Source organism: Lipophrys pholis (genome assembly GCF_963383615.2).
Source record: "Lipophrys pholis genome assembly, chromosome: 7".
Taxonomy (NCBI): domain Eukaryota; kingdom Metazoa; phylum Chordata; class Actinopteri; order Blenniiformes; family Blenniidae; genus Lipophrys; species Lipophrys pholis.
This window is the reverse complement of record NC_137638.1, coordinates 627,665-654,281: the sequence shown is the minus strand read 5'-3', so window position 1 is coordinate 654,281 and position 26,617 is coordinate 627,665. Positions and strand designations below refer to the sequence as shown.

Genomic DNA, 26,617 nt, shown 5'->3' with positions numbered 1-26,617 from the left:
CACACACACACACACACACACACACACACACACACACACACACACACACGTTCTCACTAAATAAACCCTGAACGTCTCTCCTGGTTCTTTACTCTCTGAGAGCTAACAGCTAACAGGTGGTAGCATGCTAACAGGAAGTGTTCGTGAGACGAGTTCAGTTAAAAACAACAAACATCATCGGGAAGTCGCCGGTTTATTTCTGCTGAGTGGAACCAGTCGGAGGAGAACCGTTAGGTTCTTCTCAGGTTCTCCACAAGGTTCTGTTTTGGTCAAAACACATCAATCCTCCGATGATGTCATCCTGGACACGAGCCGTGTCCTCGTTCTGCAGCCAATAGAAATGTTTGGGTGGAGTCCTAGTTCTGCCCCATGCTATCAGGATGCTATCAGGATGCTATCAGGATGCTAACAGGATGCTATCAGGATGCTATCGGGATGCTATCAGGATGCTAACAGGATGCTATCAGGATGCTAACAGGATGCTATCAGGATGCTATCAGGATGCTATCAGGATGCTAACAGGTCAGTACAGACTGTGGATCGGTAACAGTGAAGTATTTTTGCTGACTTCCAGCAGTCTGTCTCGTAACGTTTGTTTCCGGACTTGGTACCAGACGTAGCGTGTATTCTGGACGGACGGCGGCCTCGCCGGCGTCGGGCTCGCCACCTTATGTCCGTCCTCGTCCCGCTGCACGTGGTCAGGCACCAGGACCACCAGCGTGTTGAAGCAGACGCCGTCCGTGCGGCTGTGCTGCAGGCCGCCGTGCTGCAGGCTGAGGACGCCCAGCGTGTTCACGTCGTAGTCGTAGTACGAATCCCGCACGGCGTCCTGGACCACCATGTTGGCCGCCCACGTCACCGCGTGGGTCCTCAGGGCTGCCGCGGCGGGCAGGTGGGGTTCCGGGGCTGCGGGACAGAGGACAGGGGTGGGGTCAAGATAGAGGTGGGGTTATGATAGGGGTGGGGTCAGGACAGAGGTGGGGTTATGATAGGGGTGGGGTCAGGACAGAGGTGGGGTTATGATAGGGGTGGGGTCAGGATAGAGGTGGGGTTATGATAGGGGTGGGGTCAGGACAGAGGTGGGGTTATGATAGGGGTGGGGTCAGGATAGAGGTGGGGTTATGATAGGGGTGGGGTCAGGACAGAGGTGGGGTCAGGAAAGGGGTGGGGTGAGGTTATGATGGGGGCGGGGTCAGGATAGAGGTGGGGTTATGATGGGGCGGGGTCAGGATAGAGGTGGGGTCAGGATAGGGGCGGGGTCAAGTGAGGACACCACCAGGATAACACCTTAGACCATTACCTCGGACCAGCAGGATCCAGATCTGCTCCTCAGGGCCGATGAAGACTAGGACCAGTCTCTGGACCACATGTCTGCAGCCCAGGTCCAGAGGCAGCGTGACGGGGTGCCAGGGATTCCTACGGTACCTGAAGGCAGCACCAGGAGCAAGTGAGCAAACAAAGAAGTGTTCTGGGTCTAGAGGTGTTCTGGATCTAGAGGTTGTGGTCCTACTTGAGTCCACAGTCGATGAGTCTCAGGATGTCTCGTCCTCGCAGGTTGAGTTCAGAGCTTCTGTTCCACCAAGACGCCTGAAGAGATTCCTGATCTGCAGCCGAGGGCATTTTCAACGTTCCACCTTAAACATTGGAAGGAACGTCACTGTGACATCGGAGGCCCCGCCCACCCGAAGCCCCGCCCACCCGACCTTGTGTGTCAAGACAGTGACCTCTGACCTGTGACCTCGGCCAGGAAGATGAAGCGGATCCACTGAGGTCCCTGTTCCTGGATCAGCAGCAACGTGATTGGCTGGCAGTCAAACCCCGCCTCCTCCTTCACCTGCACATTGAGGGAACATGAGAACGTTGTGGGAACGTGATAATGTTGAAGGAACGTAAGAATGTTGAGGGAACATGAGGACGTTGGGGGAACACCAGAATCTTAAGGGAACGTGAGAACGTTGAGTGAATGTGAGAATGTTGAGGGAACATGAGGACGTTGGGGGAACACCAGAATGTTAAGGGAATGTGAGAACATTGAGCGAATGTGAGGATGTTTATGGAACGTGAGATAGTTGAGGGAACGTGAGAATGTTAAGGGACCGTGAGAACATTGAGGGAACGTGAGCATGTTTATGAAACATGAGAAAGTTCAGGGAACGTGAGGACGTTGGGGGAACACCAGAATGTTAAGGGAAGGTGAGAACATTGAGGGAACATGAGAATGTTAAGGGAACGTAAGAACATTGAGGGAACGTAAGAACATTGAGGGAACGTGAGAACGGTGAGGGAACATGAGGATGTTAAGGGAACGTGAGAACGTTGAAGGAACATGAGAATGTTATGGGAACGTAAGAACATTGAGGGAACATGAGGATGTTGGAGGAACACCAGAATGTTAAGGGAACGTGAGAACGTTGAGGGAACATGAGGACGTTGGGGGAACACCAGAATGTTAAGGGAACGTGAGAACATTGAGGGAACGTGAGGATGTTTATGAAACGTGAGAAAGTTGAGGGAACGTGAGAATGTTAAGGGACCGTGAGAACATTGAGGGAATGTGAGGATGTTTATGAAACGTGAGAAAGTTCAGGGAACGTGAGGATGTTTATGAAACGTGAGAAAGTTCAGGGAACGTGAGAATGTTGAGGGAACATGAGGACGTTGGGGGAACACCAGAATGTTAAGGGACCGTGAGAACATTGAGGGAACGTGAGGATGTTTATGAAACGTGAGAAAGTTGAGGGAACGTGAGAATGTTAAGGGACCGTGAGAACATTGAGGGAACGTGAGAACATTGAGGGAACGTGAGGATGTTTATGAAACATGAGAACGTTGAGGAAGGTGAGAAGACTCACCTCCCTCCTCATCGCCTCCTCCAGGTTCTCCCCGACCTCCACTCGGCCGGCGGGGAGGTACCACTGCTTGTAACAGTCGTGCTTGGCCTCCTGCACCATGAGCACCTCCTCCTGGAGGAGAACACCAGGAGAGTACATGAGCACCACCTCCTGGAGGAGCACCTCCTCCTCCTCCCGGCTCACCTTGTCATTGAAGATAACGGCGCAGACGATGTAGGTCACGTTCTTCTTCAGGGTCGCAGGTTTGCTCTGATCCAGCCCGATGTCACAGCCTGTGACCTCTGACCCCTGACCCCTCAGGAGAAGCTCCACCTGCTCCTCCACTTGCTGCTCCTCCTGATGCACCTCCTCCTCCTCCCTTCCCTCCATAATCTCCACCACCTCCTGCTCGCCAGACAGACCTTCAACCGTGAACCAATCCCTTATTGTTCCAATTTCATCGTCACCACTGTCAGTGGACAGTCTAATAACAGTGACAAGAAACCGTACGGAAGTTGGTCACCACTTAACAGGGAAACCAGTTAATCCGAAACACTGGACGCTGGTTAATGAAGGGTTAAACTATGTATCCTATTCCAGAGGAGTAGAAGTAACGGAGTAAAAGTACTCTGTTACAAACATAAGATTAGAACACCAACATGTCGGGATTCAATAATTTACATCAAGGAGTGTAAAAAGAGAAATACTAAAGAAATAACGCGCGTGCACAGACCTGTTTGCGCGGCACCGCCTCTCTGTTTTGACGACTGAGACGAAAATGTCACTTCCGCTTCCGGTCTGAAACATCCTGCCGCAGTAAAAGGTCAGCGCTGTTTAAAATTCACCTTCAGCTCATTTCATCGAATTTACAGACTGAAACTAAACACTTGGTCATTTTTAGACTCTGAAATATGTTTAATATCTCGTAAACATCGTTAATGTCTCTCGAACAAGTTTAATTCCTCACAAACTGTCCGTGTCGGACCGTAAAGGTTTTATTGTGAAACAGTTTGGTGTTTCCTGTGTTCATCGCGTTAACGTGTGAGGTCACAGAGGAGCTAACAGGCTAACAGGCTAACAGGCTAAAGAGGACGAACTGAGCAGCAGGTGAGCTTCAGAGAAACAGGCGGTGTGTGTGTGTGTGTGTGTGTGTGTGTGTGTGTGTGTGTGTGTGTGTGTGTGTGTGTGTGTGTGTGTGTGTGTGAGAGAGAGAGAGAGAGAGTAGATCTAAAATCTCAGAAGATACAGTAATATATATGTATTAATGTTGTCAATCGATTACAAAATATTAACTAATTAATTGCACCATTTTCTGGAGTTAATTGCGATTAATCACATTTTCTACTGGAGATTGAAGCTTGTAATGAGATTTATTGAGGGAAAACCACAGAATTAATGTCGACTGAAGCACGGAGACTATATTTACATTCTAAGACTTTTTATAACGTCTGTTTAGCTTTTGGTGAAACTGTTCCTCTCCCAGATCAGCGAAATAATAAAAACATCCATTAATTAATTAATAAACATCTAACATAGGTCTGGGCTTTGTTAGAGTGCAGCTCCAACAAAGTGGTAATTACACACACACACACACACACACACACACACACACACACACACACACACACACACCACACACACACACACACACACACACACACACACACACACACACACACACACACACACACACAGGAGAGCCAGAGAAAGAGGAGAAATTAATATTTTAGCAGTATTTCCTCCAGCTTTAGCAGTTTGGAGGCTCCTGGTCAGCCAACATGGCAACCTGCTGTTTTCCTCCAGAATTACTTCTGTGGTCATTAAATTCAGCTTTTCAAAGTAAAACTAATGACTTTTACTTTCTCAATCAGCCGTCAGGAAACTTTTTAAAGTGAAAGTTTCTGCTATATATATATATATATATATTATTCCTGCTGTTGCTCCGACAAGGGAGTTAAAAAAAACAACAACAAACAGAAGTAAACAAAACTGTGTTAATTACGTAAAGAAAATTTACGAGTTAAACGTTTCAAATCAATTAAATTAAATTGTTATTTTTGACAACACCAATAAATATATATACATATATAATGGTGTGTGTGTGTGTGTGTGTGTGTGTGTGTGTGTGTGTGTGTGTGTGTGTGTGTACAAAGACTGTTTGTCTCAGGTGTAATTTGTTGACTCTGTTTTCTTCAGAGTCTCCTGGTGGACAGTAGAGGGACTGCAGCCTGCCAGCATGCATATGCAGTAGTATACAGCGCATCTAGCTCCCGGACCTGATCCCAGACCCGGTCCTGGACTTGTGATGTCTCGTCACAGTAAGCTGCAGAAACAGGTCCTGGCTCTGTACCGACAGTTCCTGCGGGCGGGCCGGGACAAACCGGGCTTCCTGCCCAGGATCCAGGATGAGTTCCGAGAGAACTCCCGCATCAAGAAGACGGACGTGATGCACATTGAGTACCTGTACCGGCGGGGCCAGAGACAGCTGGACCAGCTCCGGGACCAGAACACCAAGCAGCTGGGCTCCTTCTCCAAACCCCGAGACCCGGTCTGAGACCCAGAACCCAAACAAAACCTCATCAATAAAATACCTCGTTCAAGGTCGTCTCCCTGCTTCGGTTCTTAATTATGAGATCTCTCTCTTCTCTCTCTCTCTCTCTACCTCTCTCTCTATCTCTCTATCCTCTCTCTCTCTCTATCCTCTCCTCTCTCTCTCTCTCTCTCTTCTCTCTCTCTCTCTCTCTCTCTCTCTCTCGCTTTCTCTCTCTCTCTATCCTCTCTCTCTCTCTTCTCTCTCTCTCTATCCTCTCTCTCTCGCTTTCTCTCTCTCTCTCTCTCTCTATCCTCTCTCTCTCTCTCTATCATCTCTCTCTCTCTCTCTCTCTCTCTCTCTATCATCTCTCTCTATCTATCATCTCTCTCTATCTCTCCTCTCTCTCTCTTTCTATCCTCTTTCTATCCTCTCTCTCTCTCTCTCTCTCTCTCTCTCTCTCTCGCTTTCCCTCTCTCTCTATCCTCTCTCTCTCTCTTCTCTCTCTCTCTATCATCTCTCTCTCTCTCTATCCTCTCTCTCTCCGCTTTCTCTCTCTCTCTCTCTCTCTATCCTCTCTCTCTCTCTCTCTATCATCTCTCTCTCTCTCTCTCTCTCTATTCTCTCTCTCTCTCTCTCTCTCTCTATCATCTCTCTCTCTATCATCTCTCTCTATCTCTCCTCTCTCTCTCTTTCTATCCTCTTTCTATCATCTCTCTCTCTCTCTCTATTCTCTCTCTCTCTCTCTCTCTCTCTCTCTATCATCTCTCTATCTATCATCTCTCTCTATCTCTCTCCTCTCTCTCTCTTTCTATCCTCTCTCTCTCTCTCTCTCTCTCTCTCTCTCTCTCTCTATCACCTCTCTCTATCGTCTATCTCTCTCTCTCTATCACCTCTCCTCTCTCTCTCTCTCTCTATCACCTCTCCTCTCTCTCTCTCTATCATCTCTCTCTCTATCACCTCTCTCTATCGTCTATCTCTCTCTCTCTCTCTCTCGCTTTCTCTCTCTCTCTCTCTCTCTCTATCACCTCTTCTCTCTCTCTCTATCATCTCTCTCTCTCTCTCTATCCTCTCTCTCTCGCTTTCTCTCTCTCTCTCTCTCTATCCTCTCTCTCTCTCTCTCTATCATCTCTCTCTCTCTCTCTCTCTCTCTATCACCTCTCTCTATCGTCTATCTCTCTTTCTCTATCACCTCTCCTCTCTCTCTCTCTATCACCTCTCTCTATCGTCTATCTCTCTCTCTCTCTCTCGCTTTCTCTCTCTCTCTCTCTCTATCACCTCTCCTCTCTCTCTCTCTCTCTCTCTCTCTCTCTCTATCACCTCTCCTCTCTCTCTCTATCTCTCTATCATCTCTCTCTCCATCCAGCTCTGGGTGATGTGAAGGTCGATTCACCTCCTACAATAGTAACACACAGTAACTTGAAGAAGTAACTTTAATCTGACTACTGTTATTGGCATCACTGTATACATCCAAATATATATACTTATACTTAAAGCTAGCGTTTGTGCAACAACATTAACTGAGCTACGCTGGACCTCCAGGGTCCACCGCTGGACCTCCAGACTCCACCGCTGGACCTCCAGACTCCACCGCTGGGCCTCCAGAGTCCACCGCTGGGCCTCCAGAGTCCACCGCTGGGCCTCCAGGGTCCACCGCTGGACCTCCAGACTCCACCGCTGGACCTCCAGACTCCACCGCTGGGCCTCCAGACTCCACCGCTGGACCTCCAGACTCCACCGCTGGGCCTCCAGACTCCACCGCTGGGCCTCCAGGGTCCACCGCTGGACCGCCAGACTCCACCGCTGGGCCTCCAGAGTCCACCGCTGGGCCTCCAGGGTCCACCGCTGGGCCTCCAGGGTCCACCGCTGGACCTCCAGGGTCCACCGCTGGACCTCCAGACTCCACCGCTGGGCCTCCAGAGTCCACCGCTGGACCTCCAGGGTCCACCGCTGGACCGCCAGACTCCACCGCTGGGCCTCCAGACTCCACCGCTGGGCCTCCAGACTCCACCACTGGGCCTCCAGAGTCCACCGCTGGACCTCCAGGGTCCACCGCTGGACCGCCAGACTCCACCGCTGGGCCTCCAGAATCCACCGCTGGACCTCCAGGGTCCACCGCTGGGCCTCCAGAGTCCACCGCTGGACCTCCAGGGTCCACCGCTGGACCTCCAGACTCCACCGCTGGGCCTCCAGAGTCCACCGCTGGGCCTCCAGACTCCACCGCTGGGCCTCCAGAGTCCACCGCTGGGCCTCCAGAATCCACCGCTGGGCCTCCAGGGTCCACCGCTGGACCGCCAGACTCCACCGCTGGGCCTCCAGAGTCCACCGCTGGGCCTCCAGAGTCCACCGCTGGGCCTCCAGGGTCCACCGCTGGACCTCCAGGGTCCACCGCTGGACCTCCAGACTCCACCGCTGGGCCTCCAGAGTCCACCCCTGGACCTCCAGGGTCCACCGCTGGACCGCCAGACTCCACCGCTGGGCCTCCAGACTCCACCGCTGGGCCTCCAGACTCCACCGCTGGGCCTCCAGACTCCACCGCTGGGCCTCCAGACTCCACCGCTGGGCCTCCAGGGTCCACCGCTGGGCCTCCAGAATCCACCGCTGGGCCTCCAGACTCCACCACTGGGCCTCCAGAGTCCACCGCTGGACCTCCAGGGTCCACCGCTGGACCGCCAGACTCCACCGCTGGGCCTCCAGACTCCACCGCTGGGCCTCCAGAGTCCACCGCTGGGCCTCCAGACTCCACCGCTGGACCTCCAGGGTCCACCGCTGGGCCTCCAGAATCCACCGCTGGGCCTCCAGACTCCACCGCTGGACCTCCAGGGTCCACCGCTGGGCCTCCAGAATCCACCGCTGGACCTCCAGGGTCCACCGCTGGGCCTCCAGAGTCCACCGCTGGGCCTCCAGACTCCACCGCTGGGCCTCCAGAGTCCACCGCTGGGCCTCCAGAGTCCACCGCTGGGCCTCCAGACTCCACCGCTGGACCTCCAAGGTCCACCGCTGGACCATGAAGGAGTTGTTGTGGGCGGGGCCACACCCTGTCTGTGGGTTGGGCTTCAGCACGATGGGTCCATTTAGTCATGGTAACTGGAGTCAGAAGTCCTTAATCAGTGTGCGTCATGGAAGTTTGGTTTGTGTGTCTGTTTGTTGTTCTGTGGAGCAGCTGAGTTCTACCTGTTGTTCATAGGACAGGCTGAGAGCAGAACTACTCCGTCCTGGAACCACAGTCAGACTGAACAGTTAGAACCACAGTCAGAACCACAGTCAGACTGAACAGTTAGAACCACAGTCAGAACCACAGTCAGACTGAACAGTTAGAACCACAGTCAGAACCACAGTCAGACTGAACAGTCAGAATCACAGTCAGACTGAACAGTCAGAACCACAGTCAGACTGAACAGTTAGAATCACAGTCAGACTGAACAGTTAGAACCACAGTCAGAACCACAGTCAGACTGAACAGTCAGAATCACAGTCAGACTCTTCAACCAAGCCTGCTCCCAGTAGACCACTGCACACCACCACCGGACAATATCACTCCACTCCAACTGGACAATAAGTGGTGCTATAACTATAATAATCTATAAGAACCTATTTACTATGTAAAATACATCCACCCCCATATTGTGTACATGTCCACCCTTATAGGCTCCGTGTGCATATTTTTTTATTATATTGTATTTTTATCTGCTTTTTTTAGTTCCTGCTATGTGTACTTCTTTCTCTGTACTATCCTGCTGTACCACTACACATTTCTCCACATGCGAGATAAATAAAGGAGATCTTATCTTAGATCTCCAGAATAGTGATCATGGATTAACTTCCCCTGCAGTTCCTCCTCCAGCCTGAGACATGGCGGCGCTGTTTCCACTCAGATTAATGACAAACTGTTTATTTGACGAATAACTTCTGAGATTTACGTGAAAGTTAAAATGAGAAAAAGTTAAAATGAGGAACGCTTCACGAATTTGCGTGTCATCCTTGCGCAGGGGCCATGCTAATCTTCTCTGTATCGTTCCAATTTTAGTATATGCACGACCGAAGTCGCACGACAGTCCAATGGTGTCGGGTCTTATATATGTGTGTATCAGGGGACACCCCTTAGACTCCTGGTGCGACCTGGACGGTACTGAGACCAGGACCTGGTCCAGAGAGACTACTGGGACTGGAACACATGGCTCGGATAGTCCAGTTGGACCCGGCCGGGTTCTGGTCCTGCTGCTCTGGATTCTGTTGTTCAGATGCATGACGGGAAATATGTAAATCAGAATGACGTCACCGGAAGCGGATTTGAGTGAGAAGCTGAGTCCTGCACATCACCGCACCTGGAGGGACTCGGACCACAGACCTGATCCTGCAACGTGTCCACGACGCCCGGGAGCGCGCACAGTAAAAGAAAAGGTTTTAGCGACGTCATAAAGCAGCCGGAAGTAGGAAGAGCCTTGTTCCCGGTCGGACTCTTTTTCGCGGCGCACCGCGCGGAGCAGCTCCCCGCGAGACGAGCCGAGACAAAAACCGGTCCTGATCCCGCAGCGTGTCCACGACTCCCCGTAGACCCGCGCGCTCACGGAAACTAAATAAATAAATAAAGGCGGGAACGGGAAGACAAACCTCTGACAGGGGACATAAATGAAGGCGGAACCTTTTGCAGGGGAAATAAATAAAGGCGGAACCTTTTACAGGGGAAATAAATAAAGGCGGGACCGGGTCGTTGTTTGGTATATTTTGTGCACGGGAAACGTCACACAGTTAATCTAAATCGAGTTCTGCGTCTTGTCGGTCGTCACGAGCAGATCTGAGCAGGACCGGACCAGAACCGAGCGGCGACCCGCCGCAAAGCCTGCTGGGTAACAACGTCGGAGCTGCGTTGATTGGAGCGGAGCGGCACGTGAAGCTCAACACCGATAAACGAGAGAGCGAGAGAGAGAGAGAGAGCAGGTAAAATTTCAGATTACTACTAACCAGCGGTTTTTTTCTTCAGATCAGGATTATTGTCAAAAGGTACTTATTGAAATAGCAGAGATTCTTTACTGGGAAGATGCTCTATAATCTGGGATTTAGAGGAAGATGCTCTATAATCTGATGTTAGAGGAGTTAGAGGCTCTATTATCTGATGTTAGAGGAGGAAGATGCTCTATAATCTGATGTTAGAGGAAGATGCTTTATAATCTGATGTTAGAGAAGGAAGATGCTCTATAATCTGATGTTAGAGGAAGATGCTTTATAATCTGATGTTGGAGAAGAAAGATGCTCTATAATCTGATGTTAGAGGAAGATGCTCTATAATCTGATGTCAGATGAAAATGCTCTATAATCTGATGTTAGAGGAGTTAGAGGCTCTATTATCTGATGTTAGAGGAGGAAGATGCTCTATAATCTGATGTTAGAGGAAGATGCTTTATAATCTGATGTTAGAGAAGGAAGTTGCTCTATAATATGATGTTAGATGAAGATGCTCTATAATCTGATGTTGGGGAAGGAAGATGCTCTATAATCTGATGTTATAGACGGAAGATGCTCTATAATCTGATGTTAGAGGAAGATGCTCTATAATCTGATGTTAGAGAAGGACGTTGCTCTATAATCTGATGTTAGCTGGGAATATGTTCTATAATCTGATGGTAGAGGAGGAAGATGCTCTATAATCTGATGGTAGAGGAGGAAGATGCTCTATAATCTGATGGTAGAGGAGGAAGATGCTCTATAATCTGATGTTAGAGGAGGAAGATGCTCTATAATCTGACCTGTTTCTCTGCACAGACATGTCTGTCTCGCTGTCAGCAGAGAGGGACAGGATCCAGAGACAGGTGGAGGAGCTGGAACAAAGTCTCTACGTCAACGATGCAGAACTGGACCTGCTGAGCAGTGAGACAGGTCTGTCTGTCACCTGTCTCTCTGTCTGTTACACCTGTCTGTCTCTCACTGACCATGTGTCTCTGTGCAGACGACGGGTCAGACGACGGGTCAGACGAGGAGGAAGACAAGGACGAGGTGAGACATGAGACACGTTGACGAGACGAGACGGCGCCACAGGACAAGACACTGATGATTGTCTTCAGTCTGCAGGTCTGAAGGAACGACGGGAGAAGATCCAGAGAGAAATCCAGAACCTGGAGGACGTCCTGGGACATCCTGGTGTGTGTGTGTGTGTGTGTGTGTGTGTGTGTGTGTGTGTGTGTGTGTGTGTGTGTGTGTGTGTGTGTGTGTGTTCCAACACTCATTGTTTGTGTGTTTGTGTTTTAGATGTTGACGACAGCAGCAGTGACGAGGTGAGACAAGAGTCTGGTGTGTGTGTGTGTGTGTGTGTGTGTGTGTGTGTGTGTGTGTGTGTGTCTCGCTGGGGGTCCCGCTCTTCATAATCGATCTTATTTACCAACAGAGAGAGAGAGAGAGAGAGAGAGAGAGAGAGAGAGCTACATCCACAAGGATGCAACTGTTTTCTTTTTATTTGGAAAAGTATCGAAATACATTTTGGTATCACCACACTAGTTCATACTGTGTGTGTGTGTGTGTGTGTGTGTGTGTGTGTGTGTGTGTGTGTGTGTGTGTGTGTGTGTGTGTGTGTGTGTGTGTGTGTGTGTGTGTGTGTGTGTGTGTGTGTGTGCAGAGTGAGCTGGGTCTGTCTCTGTCTGTAGACTCGTGTCTGCAGATGAACCTGGTTTACCAGCAGGTACTTCAGGAGACTCTGGACCAGCTGGAGTTGCTACTGACACACAATGTCACACAACAGGTCAGTACAGTCACACAACAGGTCCGTACAGTCACACAACAGGTCAGTACAGACACACAGCAGGTCAGTACAGTCACACAACAGGTCCGTACAGACACACAGCAGGTCAGTACAGACACACAGCAGGTCAGTACAGACACACAACAGGTCCGTACAGTCACACAGCAGGTCAGTATTAACGTGTCTGTTGTTTCCTGTAGAAGGAGCTGATGTCACAGCTCTCTGGACCAATCAGAGAGCATCCCAGAGAACAGACCGCCCCCTCCTCTTACCAGCAACCAATCACCATGTACCTGGGTCGCTTCCTGAAGCCATACTTCAAAGACAAACTGACGGGACTGGTGAGTGTGTGTGTGTGTGTGTGTGTGTGTGTGTGTGTGTGTGTGTGTGTGTGTGTGTGTGTGTGTGTGTGTGTGTGTGTGTGTGTGTGTGTGTGTGTGTGTGTGTGTGTGTGTGTGTGTGTGTGTAAAACACATGTGTGTGTGCAGGGTCCTCCAGCCAATCAGGAGACAAGGGACCGCAGCAGCAGGATGACAGGAGTTCTGGACAACAACCAGCTGAAAGTCAAACGATGTAAACATACTAAATACACAAAGTACTCTGATTACTCCAAATACTACAGTCCAAAGTCCTCACTGGCCTAGTAATCTGTGTGTGTGTGTGTGTGTGTGTGTGTGTGTGTGTGTGTGTGTGTGTGTGTGTGTGTGTGTGTGTGTGTGTGTGTGTGTGTGTGTGTGTGTGTGTGTGTGTGTGTGTGTGTGTGTGTGTGTGTGTGTGTGTGTGTGTGTGTGTGTGTGTGTAGGGGAGAGCTGGCAGAAGACCTTGTTGTTCCACTCGGTGTCCACAGATCAACTGAAGAGACTCGTCCAACCTAAACTGTCCAGGTAACGTCTACACCTCTCTCTCTCTCTCTCTCTCTCTCTCTCTCTCTCTCTCTCTCTCTCTCTCTCTCTCTCTCTCTCTCTCTCTCTCTCTCTCTCTCTCTCTCTGACTCTCTCTCTCTCTCTCTCTCTCTCTCTCTCTCTCTCTCTCTCTGACCTCTCTCTCTCTCTCTGTCTCTCTCTCTCTCTCTCTCTCTCTGACCCCCCCCCTCTCTCTCTCTCTGACCCCCCCCCCCCTCTCTCTCTCTCTCTCTCTCTCTCTCTCTCTCTCTCTGACCTCTCTCTCTCTCTCTGTCTCTCTCTCTCTCTCTCTCTCTCTCTCTCTCTCTGACCCCCCCCCGCTCTCTCTGTCTCTCTCTCTCTGACCCCCCCTCTCTCTCTCTCTCTCTCTCTCTGACCCCCCCCCCCCCCTCTCTCTCTCTCTCTCTCTCTGTCAGGGTGGAGTACTTGAGTCACAAGTTGTCTTCAGCAGTGGAGACAGACAGGCAGCCTCTCCGAGAGCAGATAGACAGTTTGGAGAGAGAGATCAGCCTGCTCAGGTACGGTATGGCCACATACTGATATGGTACAGGCGTCGTACAGGCGTCGTACAGGTGTGACGTGTCTCTCATCCTGGGCTCTGATTGGTCAGAGGGAAGAAGGAGGACGAGCTGATTGGTGAGCGACATGACGAACACGACTGGGAGAAAATCTCCAACATTGACGTGAGTCTCAAAGTATCTCGACTAACTAATGACTTAACTGACCAACGGACCGATCAGCTGAGCCTCCTCCTCCTCCTCCTCCTCTTCCTCTTCCTCTTCCTCCTCCTCCTCCTCCTCCTCCTCCTCAGTTCGAGGGAACAAGGGATGCAGCGGACATTCGTTGTTTCTGGCAGAACTTCCTTCATCCGTCCATCAACAAGAGTCAGTGGAGTCGTGAGGAGGTGCAGCAGCTGAAGGAGGCCAGCAGGAGGCGACAGGAGGAACACTGGGAGGAGATCGCCAAGGAGCTGGAGGTGAGGAGCAGCGCCACCTTCTGGCTGTGATTGGTTTATTCTACAACCTCCTGAAAACTGTCCGTTTAAACACCTGCCTGCCTCCGTCTCTGTCTCTCTATGTCTCTGTCTGTCTGTCTGTCTCTGTCTCTCTGTCTGTCTGTCTCTCTCTCTCTGTCTCTCTCTGTCTGTCTCTTTCTATCTCTGTCTCTCTCTGTCTGTCTCTCTCTATCTCTGTCTCTCTCTTGCTCTGTCGCTCTATGTCTCTGTCTATCTCTCTGTCTGTCTCTCTGTCTGTCTGTCTCTCTGTCTGTCTGTCTCTCTGTCTCTGTCTGTCTCTCTCTATCTCTGTCTCTCTCTTGCTCTGTCGCTCTATCTCTCTGTCTATCTCTCTGTCTGTCTCTCTGTCTGTCTGTCTCTCTGTCTGTCTGTCTCTCTCTTGCTCTGTCTGTCTCTCTGTCTGTCTCTCTTTCAGACGGGCCGGACGGCCTTCATGTGTCTGCAGACCTTCCAGAGGTTTCTCTCAGAGTCTCTCAGACGGAGCAGCTGGACTCCAGCTGAAGACGATGTCCTCCGTCTGCTGGTGGAGAAGATGAGAATCGGCAACTTCATCCCCTACACGCAGAGTAAGGAATCAGAGAGTGAGACGCCGCCTCACCCCGCCTCACACCGCCTCACCCCTGTCCTCCGGCCTGTCTCTCTCTCAGTGAGCTACTTCATGGAGGGGCGTCAGCCGTCTCAGCTGGTCTACAGGTGGAACCAGGTTCTGGACCCGGCCATAAAAAAAGGCATGTGGACTGAAGAGGAGGACCAGGTGAGCAGGGGGCGGGGCTTCTTCACACACCTGTCAGTCTGCATGTGGGCAGATAATGAGCAGACAGGAAACCAGTACCAAAGGTACCGAAGAATCCGGCTTGGTCAGAAAAGTACATGGAACCACCACACAGCGGAGCGGTCTGAGGGAGCGGTCTGAGAGAGCGGTCTGAGGGAGCGGTCTGAGAGAGCGGTCTGAGAGAGCGGTCTGAGGGAGCGGTCTGAGAGAGCGGTCTGAGAGAGCGGTCTGAGAGAGCGGTCTGAGGGAGCGGTCTGAGAGAGCGGTCTGAGGGAGCGGTCTGAGGGAGCGGTCTGAGAGAGCGGTCTGAGGGAGCGGTCTGAGGGAGCGGTCTGAGGGAGCGGTCTGAGGGAGCGGTCTGAGAGAGCGGTCTGAGGGAGCGGTCTGAGGGAGCGGTCTGAGGGAGCGGTCTGAGAGAGCGGTCTGAGGGAGCGGTCTGAGGGAGCGGTCTGAGAGTGCGGTCTGAGGGAGCGGTCTGAGAGAGCGGTCTGAGAGAGCGGTCTGAGGGAGCGGTCTGAGGGAGCGGTCTGAGGGAGCGGTCTGAGAGAACGGTCTGAGAGAGCGGTCTGAGAGAGCGTTCTGAGGGAGCGGTCTGAGGGAGCGGTCTGAGAGAGCGGTCTGAGAGAGCGGTCTGAAGGAGCGGTCTGAGAGAGCGGTCTGAGGGAGCGGTCTGAGGGAGCGGTCTGAGAGAGCGGTCTGAGAGTGCGGTCTGAGGGAGCGGTCTGAGGGAGCGGTCTGAGAGAGCGGTCTGAGGGAGCGGTCTGAGGGAGCGGTCTGAAGGAGCGGTCTGAGGGAGCGGTCTGAGGGAGCGGTCTGAGGGAGCGGTCTGAGGGAGCGGTCTGAGGGAGCGGTCTGAGAGAGCGGTCTGAGAGAGCGGTCTGAGGGAGCGGTCTGAGGGAGCGGTCTGAGGGAGCGGTCTGAGAGAGCGGTCTGAGGGAGCGGTCTGAGGGAGCGGTCTGAGAGAGCGGTCTGAGGGAGCGGTGTCAATTTCTTTGGTCTGGGTTCTAAATCATTGGTCCTGTTGGACGGTTCAAGATCGGCTCAGATAAATTCTGACCCAGTCGGAAATGTGTGGTGACGGTGTAACTACGTCGACTAACAACCAACAGAAGAGCCGTATGAATGGACGTAATGAGCTCAACACTGACACCTTGTGGCTCCGATGGAAAAACACATCAAACAACGTCTGTTGTCAGCCTGTGTTCATGGTGCGATCTGCACACCGCAAACTTCACGTTGTGAAAAAGTTTGTTAGATTCACGTCGTAGAGTGGAGCTAGCTGGGAACTTACCGTTAAAATCGTAGCGTTTAGCTAGCTGGGAACTTACCGTTAAAATCGTAGCGTTTAGCTAGCTGGGAACTTACCGTTAAAATCGTAGCGTTTAGCTAGCTGGGAACTTACCGTTAAAATCGTAGCGTTTAGCTAGCTGGGAACTTACCGTTAAAATCGTAGCGTTTAGCTAGCTGGGAACTTACCGTTAAAATCGTAGCGTTTAGCGAGCTGGGAACTTACCGTTAAAATCGTAGCGTTTAGCTAGCTGGGAACTTACCGTTAAAATCGTAGCGTTTAGCGAGCTGGGAACTTACCGTTAAAATCGTAGCGTTTAGCTAGCTGGGAACTTACCGTTAAAATCGTAGCGTTTAGCTAGCTGGGAACTTACCGTTAAAATCGTAGCGTTTAGCTAGCTGGGAACTTACCGTTAAAATCGTAGCGTTTAGCTAGCTGGGAACTTGGTGCGTATGGTTTAAATCATACATTTTGTCGTGGGACCTTCACGTAGAGGAAGTCGTTCAGTGGATCCGCTGTCGTTGAAACATCCGCAAGGCGCTGCAAACGTTTTGTGTTTTCACTTGAAATCGTTGCCGTGGAAACAAGCCATTTGTTTCCTCGCTCTGTCTCTGTCTCTGTCTCTTAGCTCCTGCGGCAGGCGGTGGCTCGTCATGGAGAGAAGAACTGGTGGAAGATCCGTCTGGAGGTTCCTGGACGCACCTACAACGGCTGCAGAGACAGGTGAGTTCTGGTTAGACAGGTGAGTTCTGGTTAGACAGGTGAGTTCTGGTTAGACAGGTGAGTTCTGGTTGGACAGGTGAGTTCTGGTTGGACAGGTGAGATCTGGTTGGACAGGTGAGTTCTGGTTGGACAGGTGAGATCTGGTTAGACAGGTGAGATCTGGTTGGACAGGTGAGATCTGGTTAGACAGGTGAGTTCTGGTTAGACAGGTGAGTTCCGGTTATACAGGTGAGTTCTGGTTGGACGGGTGAGTTCTGGTTATACAGGTGAGTTCTGGTTGGACGGGTGAGTTCTGGTTGGACCACAGGTCGATCTTCCCTGATGGTCTCGGTGATCGTGGTTTGTCTTCAGGTATCTGGACTGCCTGAAGGCGGGGACGAAGCGAGGACCGTTCGACCAGCAGGAGATCGACCTGCTGCTGAAACTGGTGAAGAAACACGGAGTCGGTGAGTCAGAAACACGTGAGGAGACACGTTGACATGTTGATGTTCTCACATGCTGCCACAGCCTCGTCGCTCTGTTCCGATGTTTCAGGTCACTGGGCCAAGATCGCCGCGGAGATCCCTCAGCGAATCGACTCTCAGTGTCTGAGAACGTGGAGGGCCCTCGGGAACGATCCTGAGGTACGCTCCTGCTAGCACCAGCTAGCTGCTCACTGGCTAACGGGACAGACACGTTAACGGGGCGACGGGTACGTTAACGATGTGACGGGTACGGTAACGATGTGACGGGGACGTTAACGGGGCGACGGGTACGTTAACGATGTGACGGGGACGTTAACGGGGCGACGGGTACGTTAACGATGTGACGGGGACGTTAACGATGTGACGGGTACGTTAACGATGTGACGGGTATGTTAACGGGGCGACGGGGACGTTAACGATGTGACGGATATGTTAACGATGTGACAGGTACGTTAACGATGTGACGGGTATGTTAACGGGGCGACGGGTACGTTAACGGGGCGACGGGGACGTTAACGATGTGACGGGGATGTTAACGGGGCGACGGGGACGTTAACGATGTGACGGATATGTTAACGATGTGACAGGTACGTTAACGATGTGACGGGGACGTTAACGATGTGACGGGTACGTTAACGATGTGACGGGTACGTTAACGGGGCGACGGGTATGTTAACGGGGCGACGGGTACGTTAACGGGGCGACGGGGACGTTAACGATGTGACGGGGATGTTAACGGGGCGACGGGTACGTTAACGGGGCGACGGGGACGTTAACGATGTGACGGATATGTTAACGATGTGACAGGTACGTTAACGATGTGACGGGGACGTTAACGATGTGACGGGTACGTTAACGATGTGACGGGTATGTTAACGATGTGACGGGTACGTTAACGATGTGACGGGTACGTTAACGATGTGACGGGTATGTTAACGGGGCGACGGGTACGTTAACGGGGCGACGGGGACGTTAACGATGTGACGGGTACGTTAACGATGTGACGGATATGTTAACGATGTGACAGGTACGTTAACGATGTGACGGATATGTTAACGATGTGACAGGTACGTTAACGATGTGACGGGTACGTTAACGATGTGACGGGTATGTTAATGGGGCGACGGGTACGTTAACGGGGTGACGGGGACGTTAACGATGTGACGGGGATGTTAATGGGGCGACGGGTACGTTAACGGGGCGACGGGGACGTTAACGATGTGACGGGGATGTTAACGGGGCGACGGGTACGTTAACGGGGCGACGGGGACGTTAACGATGTGACGGATATGTTAACGATGTGACGGGGATGCTAACGGGGCGACGGGTACGTTAACGATGTGACGGGTACGTTAACTGGGCGACGGGGACGTTAACGATGTGACGGGGATGTTAACGGGGCGACGGGTACGTTAACGGGGCGACGGGGACGGTAACGATGTGAAGGATATGTTAACGATGTGACGGGTACGTTAACGATGTGACGGGGATGTTAATGGGGCGACGGGTACGTTAACGATATGACGGGTACGTTAATGGGGCGACGGGTACGTTAACGGGGCGACGGGTACGTTAACAAAGCAACGTGTTCTGTAACGTTCAATAATTACTGAGGAAGGAACGTTTCTATGCTTTTCTATAAACAGTTGTCGTCAGCATAAAGTGACACCGGCTGCTGATTCCACCGTCATAACTTGTTACTGTGACCACGCCCCCTTTTAAGGTCCGAGAGCTGGCGAAAGCGAAGCGTAGAGCAAGGCGCCAAGCTGCTCGGGGAGGAGCTCAGGAAGCGGCGGAGGAGGAGAAGAAGAAGGGAGGTGCTGCCAGGAAGAACGTCAGGAGGAGACCGGTGAAGGAGGAGGAGATCAGCGAGGAGGAGGAGGAGATGGTGGTGCAGTACATGGACAGTGATGATGACAAGGAGAAGTTGAATGTGGTCCTGCAGATGGTGGAGGTGGAGGAGCAGGTGGTCCCACAGACGGTGGAGGAGGGGTTGCAGGTGGAGGTGAAGGAGGAGGTGGAGGAGGAGTACTCCATCCCCCCTATGCAGGACTGGATCCCTGCAATCAAAGGTTTGGGTCTCAGGTTTCGCCCCGCGGCGTTTCCTCAGGACTCAACCACCTGCAGGACTCCGCCCGTTCGCTCCACCGTCCTGATGAAGTCTGGAGTTTCGGTGGTGGTCGGCCCGCCTCCCAGAGAGCTGCCCAGCGCCGCACGCCGTCGCAGCGCCTTGATGATGGTAACAGCTGAAGACCTGCGAGTCCACCTGAACAGGCTCGCCTACCCGTCCATCAGCAAGGAGCGTCACGGACGGAGCACCCGCCCCCGCCCCCGCCCCCGCCTGCACGTCTGTTACGAGCTCATGGCCGCCGTCACGCCGTGGATCGGACACCTGGTGATCCAGACCACGGCGGTGGCGGTGGTGGCGGACGGCATCAGGGAGCGAGCGGAGACGAAGCCCCTCCCCTCTGGAGCGGTGTTCCGGATGCTCCTGCGGAGCCTCCTCGTTGATGTCGAAGGCTGCAAGCAAATGATCGTGAAGAGGCGGGAGGCCGGCGTGGCAGAGCACCGCCTCCTCTTGAGGAGGCGCACCAGGAAGCAGGTGGACGTGCAGCAACGACTCATCCTCAAGCAGCTGCTGGAGGTGCAGGAGGTGCAGGAGGTGCAGCTACCGAGACGGCCGCAGCCGCTTCTCCTCCTGCAGTGCACCTCCTCAACTCTCCCACAGCTCCTCCTGCCGGGGCCTCAGTGGGCTCCTCAGGTCGCCATGTCTCACCCTGCTCCTCATGCTGCTCCTCACCCTGCTCCTCCTCCTGCTCCTCACCCTGCTCCTCACCCTGCTCCTCCTGCTGCACCTCCTCCTGCTCCTCGGAGCCCACTGCTTGCTACCGCCTCAAGGCTCCAAGAAGTCTCATCCATGCTGACTAATGAGCTTCCAGCTCCCAGCTCCGCCCAGCAGCCACCCAGGAAGAGCCTGCAGGTGGAGGCGCAGGAGGAGGTGCAAGACGTCTCCGGCAGCCCTCACGAGGTAGGTGACGGTCCGGTTCACTAAATGGTGTTCAATTCTATTCAATTCAATTCAATTTGTAAAGCTCTAAATCACACCAACAAACATCTCAGAACCTCTTACAATGATAGAGAACAACAGAACCCAACTAAACCTTCCAGAACCTCTTACAATGATAGAGAACAACAGAACCCAACTAAACCTTCCAGAACCTCTTACAATGATAGAGAACAACAGAACCCAACTAAACCTTCCAGAACCTCTTACAATGATAGAGAACAACAGAACCCAACTAAACCTTCCAGAACCTCTTACAATGATAGAGAACAACAGAACCCAACTAAACCTTCCAGAGCAGCAGATGGAACAAGCAACAGTGGAAACCAGGAAGAACTCCCTCTCAGGAAGAACAGTTCATAAGAAGTCCCTCTTCAGGAAGAAAGGGGGCGGAGCCTAGACTCTGGAAGGGGGGGGGGGGGGGGGGGGGCATCCGCCTTGACCGGTTGGGGGGAGAAGTACATGGGATAGGACAGGGAGAGAGAGGAATAGAAGAGGGAGAGAGAGAGGAATAGAAGAGGGAGAGAGAGAGGAATAGAAGAGAGAGAGAGAGGAATAGAAGAGGGAGAGAGAGAGGAATAGAAGAGAGAGAGAGAGAGGAATAGAAGAGGGAGAGAGAGAGGAATAGAAGAGAGAGAGAGAGAGGAATAGAAGAGAGAGAGAGAGAGAGGCAGACAGACCAGAGAAGTACAAATACTAAGAAAAGTCTATGATGAGCGTTGGTCTGATGATGAACCAATCTCAGTCTGGAGTTTAAGGGCCGTTGTGGGGGGGGTCCCGGTGCTGTGGTGGGGTCCCGGTGCTGTGGGGGGGTCCCGGTGCTCTTGGGGGGTCCCGGTGCTGTGGGGGGGGTCGGGGAGTAGGACCGTGGTAACTCCACTCTGGGAGTCTTGGGTCTGATCCCCTGGATCCTGCTCCCCTCCTGTCAGGGAGAAAAACAGTGTTGGGATTAATGACCATTATATTACTGTAAGTAATAGATTACTGAAAATAATAAATCAATGGCAGTAATTTATTCATTATGTCATTTACTCATGAACAATTTCTAAAGAAAATGAATAATTACTAAAGTTAATAAATTATTAAATTGTAAAATAAAAATGATTAATTTGAATAAGTTTATTTATTCAGTAATAATTAAAGGGGCACCACCGGTGAATCCAGAAATAAACTAATTGTCAAACTATCAGTCTCGTCTGAAAGAATTGACTGAAGTCTACTGAGACAGTGGAGGACAGACAGAGACAATCAATAATCAGCAGGAATCGTTCAGTTCAGCCAACGGCGTTTATTAAGAAAGATTTATTAATTCATAAATAAACCAACACGTCTAAGTGGCAAACGTCGTCTAACATGGAGGTGGGTGTGGGTGTGGGTGTGGGTGTGGGTGTGGGTGTGGGTGTAGGTGTGGGTGTGGGTGTGGGTGTGGTGTTGCAATGCCGTAAAGCGTCCACCAGGTGACTGATGAGTCGGGGTAAATCCATCCAAGATTGTGGCTCTGATTGGGGCGTGGCAGTTGCTTAGCAACCAGATAAACAGGATGTCCGATGTTTGCGTAGGGGTGTCTTGCAGAGCCAAAAATGTAGGAAGGCGTTCACAGACGCAGAGCTGAGTTGCTCTGGCGATGGAGAGGCGCTTACCGAGGTCACGTGACCTGAGATTCCAGTAACAGGGTGTGCTGGTTTACCTGGACGTCGGAACGAGAGGTGAAACTCAGGCAGTATCTGACGGCCGTGTGTGATCGGGGGCTGGCGAGGCAGACAAACGCTCTCTTACTGTTCTCCAGCCAGGTGAGCCGGCGGCTCACGTTGGAGCCCACGATAAGTCCTGTGTTAAAGTGTTAGGGTTGGGGTTAAGGTCAGGGTTGATGTTAGGGTTGGTGTTGGGGTTAGGGTTGGGGTTGGGGTTAAGGTTGGTGTTGGGGTTAAGGTTGGGGTTGGGGTTAGGGTTGGTGTTGGGGTTAAGGTTGGGGTTAAGGTTGGGGTTAAGGTTGGGGTTGGGGTTGGGGTTGGGGTTAAGGTTGGTGTTGGGGTTAAGGTTGGTGTTGGGGTTAAGGTTGGGGTTGGTGTTGGGGTTAAGGTTGGGGTTAGGGTTGGTGTTGGGGTTAAGGTTGGGGTTAAGGTTGGGGTTGGGGTTAAGGTTGGGGTTAAGGTTGGGGTTAGGGTTGGGGTTGGGGTTAGGGTTGGGGTTAAGGTTGGGGTTAGGGTTGGGGTTAAGGTTGGGGTTAAGGTTGGGGTTAGGGTTAAGGTTGGGGTTAGGGTTGGGGTTAAGGTTGGGGTTAAGGTTAGGGTTAGGGTTGAGGTTAGGGTTGGGGTTAAGGTTGGGGTTAAGGTTGGGGTTAGGGTTAAGGTTGGGGTTAGGGTTGGGGTTAAGGTTGGGGTTAGGGTTAAGGTTGGGGTTAGGGTTAAGATTGGGGTTAAGGTTGGGGTTAGGGTTAAGGTTGGGGTTAGGGTTGGGGTTAAGGTTGGGGTTAGGGTTAAGGTTGGGGTTACGGTTAAGGTTGGGGTTAGGGTTAAGGATGGGGTTAGGGTTAAGGTTGGGGTTAGGGTTAAGGATGGGGTTAGGGTTAAGGTTGGGGTTAAGGTTGGGGTTAGGGTTAAGGTTGGGGTTAAGGTTGGGGTTAGGGTTAAGGTTGGGGTTAGGGTTAGGTCTGAGTCCAACACTTGGAGCTTTTGGTTCGGTTGCTTTCTGTTGGAAACGTTCGACCTTCCTTCAGGTGAGGAGAGACGGCGGGCGGCGTCCTGAGGACAAAAAAGAAAGGAAAAGTAATCCCAGCGTGTCCTGCGTCCAGCGGAATAAACCTCCAGCTTAGTTCTGTGGTTCCACGTCATGCTTCCTTTTGCAGACGCCGTGGCGGCGGCGGCGGCGGCGGCTGTCCGTCACTTTGCTAGTTTTATAGCCGAGTTTGAATTTCAGACCCTCGCTGCTTCTGGTCTGTTTTGACCAATGAGAGGCCGGACGCTGCTTCTGACATGAAGCTTCTCCTCCACGGAGAGTTTCTATTGGCTCCTGAGGTGATTTGGTCTCAGGTTCTCTTTGTTCTGAGGAACGTCTTCATAGAGTCTGTGACCCTGATCGTCTCTTCCTCCAACTCTTCCTGGTTCTCAAGCTGTTTCTCTCCTTTTTTTAGGCTGAAGTTGTGAGGAATCATCTGACCCCCCTCCCTCCTCCTCTGCACCTCCACCCTGCTCCCCCTCAGCACCTCCACCCTGCTCCTCCTCTGCACCTCCACCCTGCTCCTCCTCAGCACCTCCACTCTGCTCCTGAGACTCCGCCCTCTCCCTCTACGTCACGCCTCAGCGTTCTGCTGGACCACCAGTACGTCTGCATGAACAGCGCTCCTGAAAGGAGGTGCAGACAGTTGAAGAGGCAGCGGGAGGAGGCGCAGCGGGAGGAGGAGGAGGTGCGGTGGGAGGAGGAGGAGGTGCAGCGGGAGGAGGAGGAGGTGCAGCGGGAGGAGGAGGAGGCGCAGCAGAGCACTCAGGAGGGGAGTGAGGGTGAAGCAGGTCCAGGATCAGTTCAGGGGGGGAAGAGGCGCCGTAAGCCCAGCCAGAAAGCCCAAGCTCTGCTGGAGACCATCAGGACCCAGGTGAACTGAAGCTCCACCCACCAAGTACAGGCTCCGCCTCCCAGCCTCACGCCTGACACTCACACTTATTGTTTTTTTCAGGTGGAAGCCAAGAAGAGAAGAGGCTTGCATTCCCAGCAAATGGGTGGCAACACGTCTCGGGTGCAGCCTCCTCGGTCCGGGACTCCTCAGGTTGGGGGTCCTCGGTCCAGGACTCCTCAGGTTGGGGGTCCTCGGTCCGGGACTCCTCAGGTTGGGGGTCCTCGGTCTGGGACTCCTCGGGTTGGGGGTCCTCAGTCCGGGACTCCTCAGGTTGGGGGTCCTCGGTCTGGGACTCCTCGGGTTGGGGGTCCTCAGTCCGGGACTCCTCGGGTTGGGGGTCCTCGGTCTTGGACTCCTCGGTTTGGGGGTCCTCCCCTCTCTGGCCTCCATTTGAATCCCAGTCAGTCAATGTGGGTCGTGACTCCTGCCGGTCTGGTTCAGCTGACCCCCTCTGTGCCCCAGAACCTGCCAGTGGTCCTGAAACCTGGCCCCTCGGGTCCACTTCCTCCTAGGGATGTGGCTTGCCCTGTAGCTCCGCCCCCTCTGCCACTCCCCGTCCCCGTTAAGCCCCTTGACATCAGCCAGCCCATCCCTACAGGCTCCTCCCCCCTCTTGGTGTTCCCCTCCCGACAATCCTCTAGACTCTTCCCCCCCTACCGGGCTGCGGTCCCTGCAGACCCTGCGTCCCCCCGCCCCCTCAGAACAGAGGACCTGTGTTTCGATGGGTCCCTGATGTTTCTGGAACCTGCTGAAGCTGTCCGTGACTGGCTCAACGGGCAAGGGGGGGTGTCAGTGGCCGGAACCGGGTCAGCGCTGCCGTACCTGCCCCCCTTCCTCAGCAGTCTGAGCGTGCTCAGTGCGCTGCTCCGAGCTAGGAAGTCCCTGAGGAGGGCGTCGCGACAGCTGCTGGTCCCAGACTGTGGACCCCAGAACCACCAGAACCTTCAGTCAGAACCTCAGAACCTTCAGTCTGATCCTCAGAACCTTCAGTCAGGACCCCAGAACCTTCAGACTGGACCTACAACCCTTCAGTCTGATCCTCAGAACCTTCAGTCAGAACCCCAGAACCTTCAGACTGGACAAGGGCCCTGGAGTGCAGCGGACCCCCCCAACCTGACAACTCCTGTCCTGCCGGACTCCACCTGGGACCTGGGACCAGATCAACCAGGTACCACAGAACCTTAAAGTTTCACTGGCGCAAATAAAACCTTGTCAGTCAAAACATTCTGACCACCATCATGTTTCCACGGCGTCACATTCCGTACGTCTACCAGTCTACTGGAGCATAGCGGAGAGAGACCGTAGACGGGTGGAAGTGACGTAGCGTCGATAGAGGCTGGTGGAGGTGACGTCACATTGACAGGCAGGTGGAGGAGGTTCATGGAAACACTTAGCCTTCACATTTTGTTCCTGTACGGAGCTGGAACTCATTTATGGCACTAAATTAGTACTCGTATCAGGAAGGTTAGTACTTGTACTCGTCCTTTTATCGGTGCGTCTCTGAGTTTCCATCAAAGTGTCTTTGTCTCCGTCAAAGGTTTGTCCATAAAGCATCTTGGTGCCACGCCCACTCTGCTTCTGGCCAATTAGAGCGGAGCACCTTCTTCTGGATTGGATGTTGGTGAACAGAGGTCATAATGTTCTGGCTGACGCTTGTGCGTTTGTTTTGTGACCCTGCAGGTCCCTGTGATGGCTCGGAGGAGCAGAAGCAGGAGGAGGAGGAGGAGGAGGAGCAGGAGGAGGAGGAGGAGGAGCAGGAGGAGCAGGTGGCGGCTGTGCGTCATCTGGTCTCCGAGCGGTTTGCCTCAAACCCGGCCTATCAGCTCCTGAAGGCCCGCTTCCTGTCCTGCTTCACTGTCCCCGCCCTCTTGGCCACTGTCCAGCCAATCACGGAGGAGGAGGAGGAGGAAGAGGAGGAGGAGGAGCTTAACATCACAGAGATCAAAGGAGGTTCACAGAGTGACGAAGTGAGTCCTGCTTCTCCTAAACCAGATCTACTTTGGTTCTGGACTCACATTGCAGTCTGACCAGAGTCCTGGACCACCAAACTGGTTCTCTTTTGGATTAACTGCAGGATTATCTCTGGTTTATATTTTGAATTAACTGCAGGATTAAATATATCCTGGTATGTTAATCCTGGTAACAGATATCCTGATATGTTAATCCTGGTTCATAGTCCAGGCCTCTGACCTGGTCTCATGTGGTCTGCAGGGACCTGTGTTGCTGTGTGACATCACTGGAGCTCCAGCCAATCAATTCTCAGGGATGGACGGATCTACACCAGATAGAACCGGATCCAAGCAGACCAACAGGAAGAGGAAGTCTACGAAGACCTGAGGGTTTCCTGTGATCGTGAGGCGTTCAGGAACCTCACGGAGATTTCAGATTTTAGAGATTTTTTCTAATAAAGACGTTTCAGTGTGTTTCTGTGTTTGAGAATCTTCAATCTGCTGGAACCCTGAATACACACACACACTCACACACACACACACACACACACACACACACACACACACACACACACTGAGGTCCTCTGTTCTCCTCACATCTGTAGAACATCTCAGTGGAACGTTGGAGGTTTTTGAGATGGTCTGCTTTATTAACCAGAAGTTTAGTTTGTGTGTGTGTGTGTGTGTGTGTGTGTGTGTGTGTGTGTGTGTGTGTGTGTGTGTGTGTGTGTGTGTGTGT

General features: G+C 52.5%; 3 protein-coding genes across 4 annotated transcripts; 2 read left to right on the top strand and 1 right to left on the bottom strand.

Annotated features, from left to right (window-relative positions):
- Nucleotides 1-173: 173 nt before the first annotated feature.
- nudt18 (nudix (nucleoside diphosphate linked moiety X)-type motif 18) lies at nt 174-3,620 on the bottom strand. 2 transcript variants are annotated; one of them, XM_080466806.1, is made up of 7 exons: nt 3,565-3,620; nt 3,036-3,253; nt 2,853-2,963; nt 1,732-1,834; nt 1,511-1,634; nt 1,301-1,425; nt 174-906 (listed from the first exon to the last, which is right to left on the bottom strand). In XM_080466806.1, exons 2-7 carry the CDS (start codon nt 3,219-3,221, stop codon nt 524-526), a joined length of 1,032 nt encoding a protein of 343 aa, XP_080322932.1. In that variant the 5' UTR covers nt 3,222-3,253; nt 3,565-3,620; the 3' UTR covers nt 174-523. The 2 variants fall into 2 exon arrangements, with proteins under 2 accessions (XP_080322932.1, XP_080322933.1); XM_080466807.1 differs by having other exon boundaries at nt 3,036-3,236; nt 3,565-3,599.
- Nucleotides 3,621-3,874: 254 nt separating this feature from the next.
- sdhaf1 (succinate dehydrogenase complex assembly factor 1) lies at nt 3,875-5,435 on the top strand. The gene is made up of 2 exons (XM_080468267.1): nt 3,875-3,938; nt 5,028-5,435. Exon 2 carries the CDS (start codon nt 5,137-5,139, stop codon nt 5,383-5,385), a length of 249 nt encoding a protein of 82 aa, XP_080324393.1. The 5' UTR covers nt 3,875-3,938; nt 5,028-5,136; the 3' UTR covers nt 5,386-5,435.
- A 4,669-nt stretch (nt 5,436-10,104) lies between these two features.
- snapc4 (small nuclear RNA activating complex, polypeptide 4) lies at nt 10,105-26,352 on the top strand. The gene is made up of 22 exons (XM_080466518.1): nt 10,105-10,299; nt 11,122-11,235; nt 11,306-11,352; nt 11,421-11,496; nt 11,605-11,630; nt 11,969-12,091; nt 12,292-12,432; nt 12,580-12,664; nt 12,894-12,975; nt 13,410-13,511; nt 13,604-13,676; nt 13,805-13,969; nt 14,424-14,574; nt 14,656-14,762; nt 16,697-16,791; nt 17,143-17,237; nt 17,326-17,414; nt 18,979-20,283; nt 23,450-23,908; nt 23,990-25,097; nt 25,610-25,896; nt 26,141-26,352. Exons 2-22 carry the CDS (start codon nt 11,124-11,126, stop codon nt 26,264-26,266), a joined length of 4,854 nt encoding a protein of 1,617 aa, XP_080322644.1. The 5' UTR covers nt 10,105-10,299; nt 11,122-11,123; the 3' UTR covers nt 26,267-26,352.
- Nucleotides 26,353-26,617: the final 265 nt, after the last annotated feature.